This window comes from Myotis brandtii, unplaced genomic scaffold, assembly GCF_000412655.1.
Source record: "Myotis brandtii unplaced genomic scaffold, ASM41265v1 scaffold434, whole genome shotgun sequence".
Classification (NCBI taxonomy): Eukaryota; Metazoa; Chordata; class Mammalia; order Chiroptera; family Vespertilionidae; genus Myotis; species Myotis brandtii.
Window position 1 is genome coordinate 3585186 of NW_005366599.1, and position 14325 is coordinate 3599510.

General features: G+C 41.4%; 1 protein-coding gene across 1 annotated transcript in view; it reads right to left on the minus strand.

The window, feature by feature from the left end:
- RERE (arginine-glutamic acid dipeptide (RE) repeats) overlaps positions 1-14325 on the minus strand; it is a 267612-nt gene that overhangs the window by 120398 nt on the left and 132889 nt on the right. Inside the window, exons 7-9 of the mRNA XM_014546200.1 lie at positions 12032-12080; positions 4006-4130; positions 2640-2739 (exon numbers count right to left, since the gene is read on the minus strand). Of these exons, the coding sequence (XP_014401686.1) occupies positions 2640-2739; positions 4006-4130; positions 12032-12080 (274 nt within the window). The remainder of the gene's footprint in view (positions 1-2639; positions 2740-4005; positions 4131-12031; positions 12081-14325) is intronic.

Below are 14325 nucleotides of genomic sequence, written 5' to 3' on the forward strand. Positions count from 1 at the left end.
AGAATTTCAAAAAATGGGAAAGCAGTTTCACAGAAATAAAAACGCACAAAACCAAAAACCCTCGGGCAATTATTAAGAAAACTTCAGAAGAAACTTGATACAAAGGACCAGGGGCAAAAATAGCTCAAATTATTTCTGTGTAGAAGAATGTTCTTCCACAAACTGTACAGGGTTTGGAGTAGAAAGGGAATAAATCTGATAAATTCATGAAAGTGCCAAAAATATATTTAATTAAAAATGGTAACATCTTCATTATTCAAAATTCAACTGATCAGCATAATAATGAAAGGAGAATTTTTTTATAATGCTTTTATACAAAAAAACTGAACAGGCAACAAGCTCATATCCAAGAGTTACTTTGAACATATATACAATTTTTAGGGCATTTTGAATTCACAGACATTTATAGCCACTGTTCGCAGTATCACCAATCTCTGAGTCTCAGTTTCCTCATTTATGGAATAATCTCTAGGGTTCCTCTGGTTCCATCACTATATGTTCAGAATAATGCTTCTTTTTTTTAAAATATATTTTTATTGATTTTTTTTACAGAGAGGAAGGGAGAGGGATAGAGAGTTAGAAACATCGATCAGCTGCCTCCTGCACATTCCCTACTGGGGATGTGCCCGCAACCAAGGTACATGCCCTTGACCGGAATCGAACCTGGGACCCTTGAGTCTGCAGGTTGACGCTCTATCCACTGAGCCAAACCGGTTAGGGCTAATGCTTCTTTATAAAAACAAAACCTTAAGTATCAAATAGGTGAGAAAGTAGGTATTTGGGAATGTAAAAAACCATTCAGCCCAGCCAGCGTGGCTCAGTGGTTGAGCGTTGACCTATGAACCAGGAGGTCACGGTTCAATTCCCGGTCAGGGCACATGCCTGGGTTGCAGGCTCGATCCCCATTGGGAGGCGGGCAGGAGGCAGCCGATCCATGATTCTCTCTCGTCACTGATGTTTCTATCTCTCTCTCCCTCTCCCTTCCTCTCTGCAATCAATAAAAATATTTTTTTTTAAATTGTTTAGATATTTAGGACATAGCATATCCCAAGCAAGACAATTCAATCTCCAACATACAAGAAACTACCATAATGTTTTGTAATATCCCAGAAACAAAATTAGACCAGAAATAAAAACCATGCATCATATACCATATATTCAGATACCTACATGCTTCCTTAAAAGCAAGCTGTTTATGCCCTCGCCAGTTTGGCTCTGTGGATAGAACATTTGCCCTTGGAATGAAGGGTCCTGGGTTTGATTCCAGTCAAGGGCATGTACCCCAGCCCTGATTAGGGTTCATGCGAGAGGCAATCAATTGATGTCTCTCTCTCACATTGATGTTTCTTTCTCTGTGTGTCTCTCCCCCTTCCTTCTATTCTCTCTAAAAAAATCAATGGAAAAATATCCTCAGGTGAGGATTAACAACAACAACAAAACCAAGCTGTATAGTAGAATTGGAAAACTGGGTTATTTTTTACCCTCCATTCTAAATAAACCTTTTGGGTTCAACAAGTCATCTGGCATTTCTGAGGCTTGGATGTTTATCTATTTAGAAATTGGAACAGATGATCTCCTAAGTCCCCAACTACAGGGACCTCTCAAGAAAAACAAAAAAAAGGGGGCTTAAATTACATTTAGTTAATCATCAGAAGAGTTGCTCCCAGCCTCATGCTAATATCCTATGTAAATATATATACGACCATCTAGACTATTTTTTAATGTACCAAAAATCCACACAGATTCATTACTACTTCTTCAGATTTAATGATTTCACATTAGTGACCACATAGAGAAGAACTGTTTCAAGAAACTTTAAAATACATTAAGTTTCCCGAACAGCTCTGTAGGATGTCATCTAAAGTCCAAAAGAAGTATCCAAAAAAGTAAACTGGTCTGAAGAGCCACGTTGTTTGCAGCAGTGAGTTCTGCCTGAGCTGCTGTGCACATGACCAAGCTAAGTCAGGTGACTCATCACAGTGAGATGTCAGGCAACCACCTCAGTACCTCTAGGCTCATGTGTTACATTTTACTTTAGATTTTTTCAGATTGTTATTTTTAAAACTTAATTTTGTTTTATAATCATGTGGAATATTTACATGGTTCCAAAGTCAAACCTACAAAAAACAAATGTGTTGAAAGAAGTCTAGCTTCTCCAGTCCTTCCATGCACTTTGAATACAGGGTCTGAGACACAGAAACCCAGTGCCGACCACAGAACAGCATGGCCCCCGGATTCAAATCTAGAGTGTATAACCGTGGATCATGGCTTAAGGGCTCTAAGCTATTTCCTCGTGTCTACAATGGTAACACCAATACTTGAGAGGGGGTATTGTGAGGAGGAAGATCATCTATGCACAGTATTCAGCTTGTGAGCTCTCAGCCAAGACTGACCGCTAGCCCTAGGCTCTCGTTCGAGCTCACCACAGTCCTGGAGCTCAGGCACATGAACCTAGAGATGCCCTATCACTGGCCTGAGGTCAGTGGAGTTCGATGGCCAAGACCACAGCTCATCTTTCAATCCCAGTACTCACTCCTAAGATCCCAGGCTCCTCCATGTTCCATGCTCATCACATATGCCCTCCAGTCAGCACAAGGAAAGAACACTCTTCCCACCCAGGGCAACTTCAGAAGACTCACTGTGTTCAGTGCATTGAGAGTGGTGTCATCCCGAGACGCAGCAACACAGCCATCCTCGGTGGAGCCTCCGTCACACATGCCTGCAAACGCCGCCATGCTCCTGGGAAGACAGGAAGGGAAGACATCAGTACAGAAATGTTAACCCTCAATTATCAGAGTACATTTCCAGCCCTGACCAAATTCCACTCTTACACGCACGGTAAGCCAGAGTTCTCAGTCCCATACAATTCACCTCCATTCACTTAGGAAGAAAACTGTTCCTTTTACTCATGTCCAGCTGTGTTATTCTTCCCATGCTTCATCAGTACTCAGATTTTAATTTTCAGAGCATGAATAATCTAAAACTATATGCCACAACAATTGCCTAGATTACAATCTTTTGAAAGAAAAGTCCCCAGAAAACATAAAATTAAATCCTCTGAAACTTGACATAATTCCTTCCATGCTATACATCAAGTACTTTTAGGTGAATTAAAAGTAAAAAAGAGATAAAATAAGTCGTTCCCTCTGCCACAGCATCCTCATCTCCACTGTACTCCTCCAGCACAGCACTGCTGACCACCAAGCAGCTGGAGCTGAAATTCAGTTGCCTGGCCTTGTTTTAGCATTTTATTTTTATTTTTTTAAAAATATATTTTATTGATTTTCTACAGAGAGGAAGGGAGAGGGATAGAGAGCCAGAAACATGGATGAGAGAGAAACATCGATCAGCTGCCTCCTGCACACTCCCCACTGGGGATGTGCCCACAACCAAGGTACATGCCCTTGACGGGAATCGGACCCGGGACCCTTGAGTCCGCAGGCCGATGCTCTATCCACTGAGCCAAACCGGTTAGGGCTGTTTTAGCATTTTTGTTGCACAGGTGAGGCTGCAGTGAATCCACGAAATCACTGCAGACAAAGGAAGGCTCTCTACCTGCACTGCAAGGGTCAGGGACAGATTTAATCTTCTCTTTTGTAGCTTAGGCATTTGTTTGTTAGCAAGTTCTCATATAGATAAGTCACAAAAACACATTTAGGCCTGGCACTGATGAACAGCCATAAAGTTGAGAACTCTGTGATGGGATTTAAAGATGGATGGAATGACCCAATTGCTCATTGTATTGAGGAGTTTGACAATAGCATGTATGGCTTTAGATGTTTTCCTTCTGAAGAGTTCCAAACTCGAATGTGGGACAAAGAGGGGAAGAAAAAAGTGACTTTACCATGGTAAAACGGGGCTCTGATTACAGAGGGTATAACAAAAGTGAAGTCAGAGAATGCCCAATATATAAATAAAATGTCGGGGGACAGGAGAAAGTTTATTGCCTACTAATCAATTCAGATTGCCTAATCCAGAAAGCAGGATGGAGCGAATTCCTCTTACCTTGCTGCCCTCAAGTACATGAGGAGGTCACAGTCATTAACTCCAGGCATCCAGACCAGCTCCTCATGTTGGGTCACAGTGTCACCATCTGGAGAAGGGAATGGCTGCAAATCGGGAAGCTTGGCCTGTAAGACAGGGTTGGAGAAGTCACAACCAGGCCCTTTGAAGGGCTGCCGCCGGCAGGCCCTGGGCAGAGAGGCAGCAGCTCGCTGGATCTCGAGGCATTACTGAATAACAGAAAACCCTGCGCCACGGAAACCGCCTGCAGCACGTTTCCAGGTCATTTCATACATAATATTTCACCATGGACTGCTTAATCTCTACTTTCTAATCCAGGGCAAGATCCAAAGATTGAAACAGAAATGGACATGTGTGAGTAAAAAATAAATCAAACAAAAAATGTCTCAGGAGCTTACAGTGCCGCCTTGATAAAGAAAGAAAAAACACACGCATTTCCAATGTAACAAGTTTACAAAGAGACATCTACAAATAATGAAATCTCACCTTAGGATATTTGCTCAAAAATTAAATGAGCTATCCTATTAAATTAATGCTCTTCTCAAGAGAGTCAATGTGAGCCATGGTAAACATAAAAAGACACAGAATTGGAGTTACCATAAAAGCAGAGCTGCACTAAATGAAGGTGCAGGAATTAGATGAGCAGTGGCTTCAGGACAGGACTGCGTGGGAAGGGGCAGGAAGGAACTTTCTGAGATGACAGAAATGTCTGTCTGGATACGAACTATCACAGCAGACTGAACAGAGTACATTAATATACAAACAGTTCATTGTACGTAAGCACAATAAAATTTTTTAAATATTTGAACATCAGTGCTCAACAACCAAGATCCTAAGTCAGCTCTAATGTTGAGACTCGAACACCTCGAGCATTTTCTCATCCGCACTCTGCTGGGGCAAAATAAACAGGTCCTACTGCACCCATCAAAGATCTATGAAAAGTAAACCATATGGAAGACACACATGCTCTTATTTTCTTAAAATTTGAACATGGACACATTAGTCTAATATTTTTAACTAAGAGCTGCAGTTTTAAAGCTCCAGTTCCACAAAATCTAGGCAAAAATTTAAATGAATTAAGCAGGCTTAGAATAAGGCAACACTGTCCAATAGAAATAAAATGAGAGCCGCATAATTCAGTTCAAATATTCTAGCATCCACATTAAATAAACCACATCCTAATCTGGACCAGCTACATTCCAACTGCTCAAAGCCACCTGTGGCAGTGGCATGGCTCTGGGTTGGGCGTGCCAGTATGAGTGGGGAACCAGGGTGAAATGGAGAGAGCTGCCCCATCCTGGGAATGCTGCCATTCAGGAACAAGAATCAGCATTTGCGCATTGTCCATTTTTTTCCAAAGTCCAAAAATCTTGATTATTATGTGAAATGCTGGTGATTCAAGTTTTTAAAACAACTGTTTGCCAAAACACATCAGTAGGCCATGCAGCTCTCGGGCCACCAGTTCGCAGCCTCTGCTTCATGGGCTTTGACAGCTCTCCATGTGCACCGAGCACCGGCTTTCTCCAGACAAGGGTGCGCTTCTTTGATTTAGTGGCAACTTTCATGACACTTAACTGGGTACCATAATTAGTACTGCTTAATATACAGTGTATGTATTGAAATAAAATTAAAACACAATAGAAATTCCTATCAAAAGATCTTTAACATTTGTACTGAGCTCTACTTCCCCAGTACCAGGTACAGTATCTAGTGGAGTAGCTCTCCAATGATTATCTGTTAAATTAATTAAAAAGTACTACCTTTGTGGGGGAGGACCAACCCCTCTAGAGAAAAATGGGCTAGAAAATATAATTAGTTTACAGAAAAGGAAATGCACGTGGCCCTTAATGGTAGGAAAAGATGGTCTACCTCGCTGAGATGAGTAATATAAGTTAATGACAGTGAGATACCATTTCTCATCTATCACGTTAACATAAATTTCAAAGTGTGACAATATATGAGGCTATGCTAATATGAATGCAAAATGGTACAATCTCTATGGAGGGAAATTTTGTAACATTCTAAGAATTACATATGCACTTGCCCTCTAAGCCAGACAGCCCCCTTCTAGGGATAGAAACCAAAGATATGCTGGCAAAAAATATAAAAATTTATATGTACAGGCTATTTCTTGCAGCATTACTTGTAACAGCAAATGACTGGAAGCAGCCCAAGTACCCATCAACAGGGACTGCAGAAGGAACTGTTATGCCCACTCAGTGGGGTTCCATGAAGTGGAAAAGGACACGAGGGGGACTCTGCTGCTCTGGTAGAAGGTAAAGAAGAGGGCACAGATGTGTACACACTATGCTACCATTTTTCTAAGAACAGAAGGTGGAGGAATATAAATAAGAAGAAATCATAACCTTAAATTAAAAAACAATTATCCATCAGGGAGGGAGGGAACATGGGGAGGAGACAGGGATAGAAGGTAGACTTTTGAACATACTTTGTTTATATATTTGAGTTTGGAGCCATGTAAATACTTTACTAATTATAAAAACAAAATTAAGTTTAAAAAACAATAATCCCTTATAAACTCTAAAGCAAAGTGAAACAAATGCACCTAACTATGCATTGAGTTGGTTCCTCTTCAGGAACTATTTTAAGTAATTTTAAAAAACGTACTGAGTCAGCCTGGTGGTCAAATCCCTCTAGTTTTAACTACAACAATCAAGGCTTAACTAGAACAAGACTGCGCACAAAGACCACAAGGGGGTGCACCAAGAAAGCATAAAAAATGCGGAGACAAAAAAACATGACAGAAATGGAGGATATAGAGCTAAAAAACGCAATTTTGAGGGCTTGCAATAAACTTTTGGAGAGCCTTGAGTTGGTCCTCTTCAGGAACTATTTTAAGTAATTTTAAAAAACGTATTATTTTGCCTATACAGCCCTAGTGGGACATATTCTAAGGCCAAAAAAATTAACAGTAAGGTCAATCATATTATTTTTGTCAGTGTGACTACTATTGTTCTGAGCTGTTATATATGTATTATGGGATTAAAGCAAATACTTTTGTTGATGTCATTTAAAAATAAGATTTGAGATATGAGAAAAAGATACAGATTTGGATGAAAGAAAAATAAAATTAATAAAAGGTCTATATAAAAATTTGAATTTCAATTAGAAGTATCAGGAAGAAGCCACGGTATTATCTTTAAAAAAGAAGAAAATGGCTGGCCAGTGTGGCTCAGTGGTTGAGCATCGACCTATGAACCAGGAGGTCACAATTCCCAGTCAGGACATATGCCCAGGTTGCTGGCTCAATTTCCAGTATGGGATGTGCAGAAGGCAGCTAATCAATGATTCTCTCTCATCATTGATGTTTCTCTCTCTCCCTCCCTCTCCCTCCCTCTCTGACAGCAATAAAGAAAAATATATTAAAAAAGAAGAAGAAAATGGCTCTAGCTGGTGTGGCTCAATGGATAACGTGTTGGCCTGTGGACTGAAAGGTCCCGGATTTGATTCTGGTCAAGGGCACATGCCTGGGTTGTGGGCTCGATCCCCAGTAGGGGGCGTGCAAGGAGGCAGCCAATCAATGATTCTCTCTCATCATTGATGTTTCTATTTCTCTCTCCCTCTCCCTTCCTCTCTGAAATCAATATATATATATGTAAAAGAAGAAAATGAAAGCTAAAGCATATTTCCTAATCTGTTCCCTAAAAAGGCCTGGAAACAGTAGCCAACCCAGTAACAATGAACACCCTCGCAGCCAGTGGAAAAAAGTCACTTTCCACTGAAATAATGAGGGCTCCCGTGAGAAAGGTTTAATTCCAGATCTAGAGTAGAGAATGTACAAGATGAGACATCACAATCATGTCATACCAGATAAAAGGAACCTACCAAAGTCCACGGGGCCGAGTCAAAGGGACACAAAAGACAACATGAAGAGGCTCCTACCTATCCCCCAAATAAATAATTTGATCATCAATAAGAATAACTACATCTGGTTAGCAGATAATAAACAATCTTAAATCTACTGGTCACTGCTGGAAGATGTTAGGGAACCAACTCCATATTTTGAAAACATAAACAGAAAGGAGAGTCAAGCATTAACCGTGCCTTTCCTATGTGAACCAGGGAATCAATAGTTAAAGGGGGAGCCCTAGCTGGTTTGGCTCAGTGGATAGAGCATTGGCCTAAGGACTGAAGGGTCCCAGGTTCGATTTTGGTCAAGGGCACATGCCTGGGTTGCAAGCTTGATCCCCAGTAGGGGGCGTGCAGGCGTGCAGGAGGCAGCCGATCAATTATTCTCTCTCATCACTGATGTTTCTATCTCTCTCCTCCTCTGCTTTCCTCTCTGAACTCAATAAAAAATAAAAATAAAAATAAATAGTTAAGGGGGAAGTTTCATGTAGTCAGCTAATAAATCAAAGAAGTTTTGAGATCCCTAAGTAAACAGTGGATCTAAGTAACAAGCAAAGGCTGCAAATCATCATTAAAAGACACAAGTGCCTCCTGGTAGATGCACAGAGCACCACCCTGAACTATTCCTGCATGGCGAGGATACCAGACTGGAATGTGATTAAACCTCTAGACTAGTGGTTCCCAACCTGGGGGTCGAACGACCCTTTCACAGGGGTCGCCTAAGACCATCGGAAAACACATATATAATTACATATTGTTTTTGTGATTAATCACTATGCTTTAATTATGTTCCATTTGTAACAATGAAATTGGGGGTCACTACAACATGAGGGACTGTATTAAAGGGTCGCGGCATTAGGAAGGTTGAGAACCACTGCTCTAGACTTAACTACTAATTTTCAAGGTACGCCAAGGAGAAGGGAACAAGTTTAATGACACCCGAAGATTCAATCAGCTAAATCCAGACCATGGGACACCCTACAGAGAAAAACTCTCCACTTCTTCAACACATACATTGAGAGGGGAGAGAAGAATATGAGAAACACCAATTAAAAGAGATTTATGAGGCATATCAACCAGTTGCAATGCACAACCCTTATTTAGATTCCAATTCGAACTGTAATCCAAAAAAAAGAGAGAAAGAGGCAATTACGGAAATCTGGACATAGTGGGCACTTGAACATTAAGAAATTGCTCATTATTTTTGCCCAGCCAGCATACTCAGTGGTTGAGTGTCAACCTATGAACCAGAAGGTCATGGTTCGAATCCCGTTCAGGGCACATGCCTGGGTTGCAGGCTCAATCCCCAGTGTGGGGTGTGCAGGAGGCAGCCAATCAATGATTTTCTCTCATCATTGATGTTTCTATCTATCTCTCCCTCTCCCTTCCTCTCTGAAATAAATAAAAAATATATTTTTAAAGAAAGAAATTGCTCATTTTTATTAGGTGTGACATATTTTGATTGTTTTGGGGTTTTTTTTGAAAGAGATATTTACAAGTGAAGGATATTTACAAGTGAGGGATACAGTTCTGGTTCATTTCAAAATAATGGTGGGAGAGGTGAGAAAGCATAAATTAAGTTTTACTATACTATGTGTGAAAGCTCAGTAATATAATTAAGGAGGTTTACTGTACTAATCGTTCCTTATTTTTGCATATGTTAGTATTTTATCTAATAAAAAAGTTAAAAATTTTAAGAAGGCAAATGTTGTCAATTCATAAAAAGGTCCTCTAATATTTGATGCTTCGAAACATTCCTTTTTGAAAATAAACCATACAGAATATATTTAAAATCGGACATAATATCCGATTTTAAATGAAAGTATACAAAAATCCAAGCATAGTAAATCTGTCCATTTCCAAGAATTTAAGCATCTTTACTTAAAAACCACTTTTTCTGTTATGGTAGGGGAAAAAATCTGTAAAATAAAACATTAGTACAATGATCTCAAGACACTGGAAACACATGGAGGAAAAAAAAAATAGGTGTGAAATACAGTGGGAAGAGAGAGCTGAGAGAGGGAGATGTAATCAAGTGGTCCAGGCTAGGCCTGGATCTCTGGGTTTAAATGAAGTCCCAGGCCTGAAGGCACAGGACATACGGTGGAGATGGTAGTCAGCCCTACTAAGAGACCACACCAAGAAAAGGATACACAGCAGGTCCTTTCGTTCAATGTCATTTCATTATAACATCCATGAGATGCCATAGGAACCTAACTCTCGTGTGGATCAATCAGCCTACGGTAAACTCGATTTCATTATATGTCTTTTCCGTAGTTGCAGAACCTATCAACAATGTTAAGCGAGGACTTACTGTGCCTGAACAAGGCAGTCGTTAGGGGAGTGGCCTCTGGCAGCTTCTTCCTACCTGTCTCAGTTATAACCCTAGCTCTGGGATGAGAAGTTTCTTCTAGTAATTAGATGCCCCTTATCATTTCTGTGTTTTGGTTTTAATATTTCCTTACTTAATTTCTTTCTCACTATAGAGTTAAAATAGGTTGTTAAAAAAATATGCATGACATACAAGAAATACTCAAAACCAGACAGAAAAATGACTAACTAGACAGATTACTAAAACCTCTATATCCTTATAAGGAGTTTCCTGTAGGTCATGTCTCTAGTACAGGGGTGGGCAAACTTTTTGACTCGAGGGCCACAATGGGTTCTTAAACTGGACCGGGGGGCCGGAACAAAAGCATGGATGGAGTGTTTGTGTGAACTAATATAAATTCAAAGTAAACATCATTACATAAAAGGGTACGGTCTTTTTTTTTTTTAGTTTTATTCATTTCAAACGGGCCGGATCCGGTCCGCGGGCCGTAGTTTGCCCACGGCTGCTCTAGTATGTGTGGGCCATAGTGACTAACTCCCCAACATCTATTCCAACTGATATGACAATCATGCTAGACTTATTTCCCTCATGGTTTAGAAATGGACACATGACCCAATCCATGCCAATGAGATGTGAGGACTGAGTGAGACCTGGGAGAATTTTCTTTGCCTCTAAGGGGAAGAGAAGGATGATCATTTTCCTACTCTCAACATTTGCTGTATTTCACTCACTGTGAGATCCACTGTTATTTTATGTGCATTTAGAAAGGAGACATGCTGCCCATTAAATTATAATTCTACCACAGCATGTACAGTGAAGTCCGTCAGAGACAGTAAGAAGTGAAGGAGAGAAGAGCATCTTAGGATCAGTGAAATTCAGCTTCCAGCCTGAGGAGGAACCCAGCCCACAGGGGACAGCCACGCACCAGCACAGCCACTGAGAACCAGGGCCTGGTCCTGTCTGCCCAGGGTGTGATGATATGTGGGACCATAAAGAGCCAAGGTCGGCCAGAGTTTTCTGCTCCTGCCCATCAAAGCATCCTAACTGATAGAGAGATCAAGGAAAGAGATGGCAAACATGACACAGGGTCCTAGTCAAAGGAATGAAACATGAGAGGGCAGAGGTCACAACATGACAAGCTTCTGAAGACAAGCATCCTAACCATCTTGACTCTTCTGAAGGAAAGAGAGCTTTTAAAAAGTTAAAATCAAAGTATTGTTAACTAAACGTTTATGCACGGGTGAATGAATAACAAAATATGATCTATACATACAATGGACTATTCAGCCTTAGAAAGAATTCCGACACATGCTACCACATGGCTGTATACTGAAGACATGATGGCCAGTAAAATGAGCCAGACACAAATGACAAATACTGTGTGGTTCCACTGAGATGAGGTTGGTAGAGCAGGAAATATACACAGACAGAAAGTAGAATTGTGGATGCCAGGGGCTGAGGGACGGGAGAATGGGGCGTTAGTGTTTAGTAGGGACAGTTTCAGTTTGGGAAGATGAAAATTTTCTGAAAGTTGAATGTGGTAATGATTGCACAATATGAATGTACTTAATGCCACTTAATTGTACACTTAAAAATGGTTAGAATGACAAATTTTATATTATGTATATTTTATCATAATTAAAAAATAAAAGTATGAGGTAATCTGGGGGGGGGGACCTCTGCATTTATATAAAAATTCCTGTAGAGATAACAACAGTTCTAAGTTGCTGCTCAACAGCATAAAAGGGCCAGCAGAATAACAAGAAATAAAAAACCTATTAAAGAAGCTACTAAAATGCGCTTTACCTGATGGCTAGGACCCACACGAATTTCCCCCTGGGTACTGTTCAGCCGCCTGTCAGGAAAAGAGTAGATTTGGTTAACAAATGTAGTTTTGACATAAATGTTCACATATTTTTCAAGGAAAGTAACTCACTTCAAATAAATGAAGTATAACTCAGGAAGAATCCACTATTTCTAATGCTGCTCTGAACTCCCCACCGCACATGTCTGTAAACCTTTTTCTCCTAAAAAGCCATTACTGCAGCCTCCTGTCATACCTTTACCATCACGCTTCCACGCCTCAGAGGGAGGCGCATGCCTCCTGTATAACCCCAATAGATGCTTCTCTTTTCAAAACATTTCAGGATGTCCTACAGTAAACCTTACTGAAATATAAACAAGATAACTTATGGTTCCTCACACACACACTGGATCATTCACTCATTCATATATTCGACAAATATTTATTAAGTACCAACCATAAGCCAGAAATTGTCTTAGGTGTTGGGGATAAAGCAATGAACAGAACAATGTCATTGCCTTCTTGGAACTTACATTCTAATTCAGGTAGAAACAAGCAAACAAACAAAAACAAATAAATAATAGGTCAGATGATGATAAGGGCCAAGGAATGAAGTAGAAGGTAAATGATGAACTATTTTTACAGTTATTTATACAGGACAGTCACAAAAGACCTTATTAATAAAGTGAAACTTGCCCTAACCAGTTTGGCTCAGTGGATAGAGCGTTGGCCCGTGTACCAAAGGGTCCCGGGTTCGATTTCAGTGAAGGGCACACACCTCGGTTGCAGGCTCCTCCCCGGCCCAGGCCCTGGTTCGGGGCTTGTGCAGGAGGCAACCAATCAATGTGTTTCTCTCACATCCATGTTTCTCTCTGTCTTTCCCTCTCTTCCACTCTCTCTAAAAATCAATGGAAAATATCCTTGGGTGAGGATTTTTAAAAAGCCAAACAGAAAATAAAGTAAAACTTGAGCAGAGATGAAAAAGATATGAGGGAATGAGCCCAGCAGGTCTTTGAGGTGGAAGGGCTTGCCTCATTTCGGACTATGCCATTCTTCGTTGTTGTTGCTGTTGTTACATAAATTAACTCATTTGTCACAGGCCAGCAATGTTTCAAATTGTGGCGCTTCCACTGGCCTTTGCATTCGTCGTCTCTGGAGGCAGACTTCCCTGGGACGGCAGACGGGCTGGTGTGGTGCAGGCACTACCAGCTGCTGTTTCCATGCAGGAGCCACAGTGCCAGGTCCCCCAGCTCCTCTCTTCATCTTGGTTTTGCCACAGGAGTAAGTGTCCTTGGCCTTCTGGTTCATGTCAATTCTCCTCACCATTTTCCTGAGGGAGGCGCCACATGGGTCCCATATTTACCAACGATGTGGACCTTTTTAGCCATGTCACCGCACCCAGGTCTATGCCATTCTTACTGCACTTGCAAGGCCCACCCTCCCTTGCTCCAAACCTAACCATCCAGGTTCCTTTTAAAAGCCACTGTTCCCAATAAGCCTTTCTTGATGTCCCCCCCATTTCACTTCACACTCCCACAGAAGTGTAGGGAGCCTTCCTCTCTCCACTCCTTTATGGAATACTCGTTGAGTATCTTCTCTTGTCCCAGGCCTGGCACAGGGCACTTACTGGGTGCACCGTGGAGAAAAAGAAATACAGTCCCTGCCCTCCCGGAGCTCGCAGTTCCCAGCTGCCTGTGTGTGACACCAGGGAGCCCTTCCTGTGCCCAGTGACCGGCCTCTGTGGTTTACAGTCACCGTGAACGGTCACCAGAGCCAGGGGAGGGCGTTAGGCAGCGGGGCTGCTCATGCACTTGCTGCCTGCGTGAGCTGAAGAGCCGGGTCAGGCCGCAAAGGCCCGGGGAGGAAGCACAGTCTCTCGCTTTTCCCTGTGGATCTGATAACGTTCACTGTTATGTCTGAAGTTGTTGCAGTGAATGGAAACACTTTTATTTCCTTCAGAGGCCTTGGGTCCAGCACTCCCTTCTTTAGTCCAACAACTTTTCTCATGAAGAGTCGTATTTTGGCAAAGGTGGCCAGTAGATATGACAAAGGAGAGACAAGTAACAAAAAGAAAAGATGTGTGGCCCAGTACTCATGAGCTTACAACCCACCTACCGGGGGAGGTAGCATTTATCCATGAGCACAAAACATGTCAGAAGAAACAGAGTATAAAACTGATAGGGGGAGTGGCCAAAATTAGGCAGGTTTCAGGAAAAGTCCAAGAAACAGTTAAGTTCCAAAGAGACCTCTGAAAGAGGACAAGCACAGCAGGACTGATTCCCAATGGGGGTGGGGC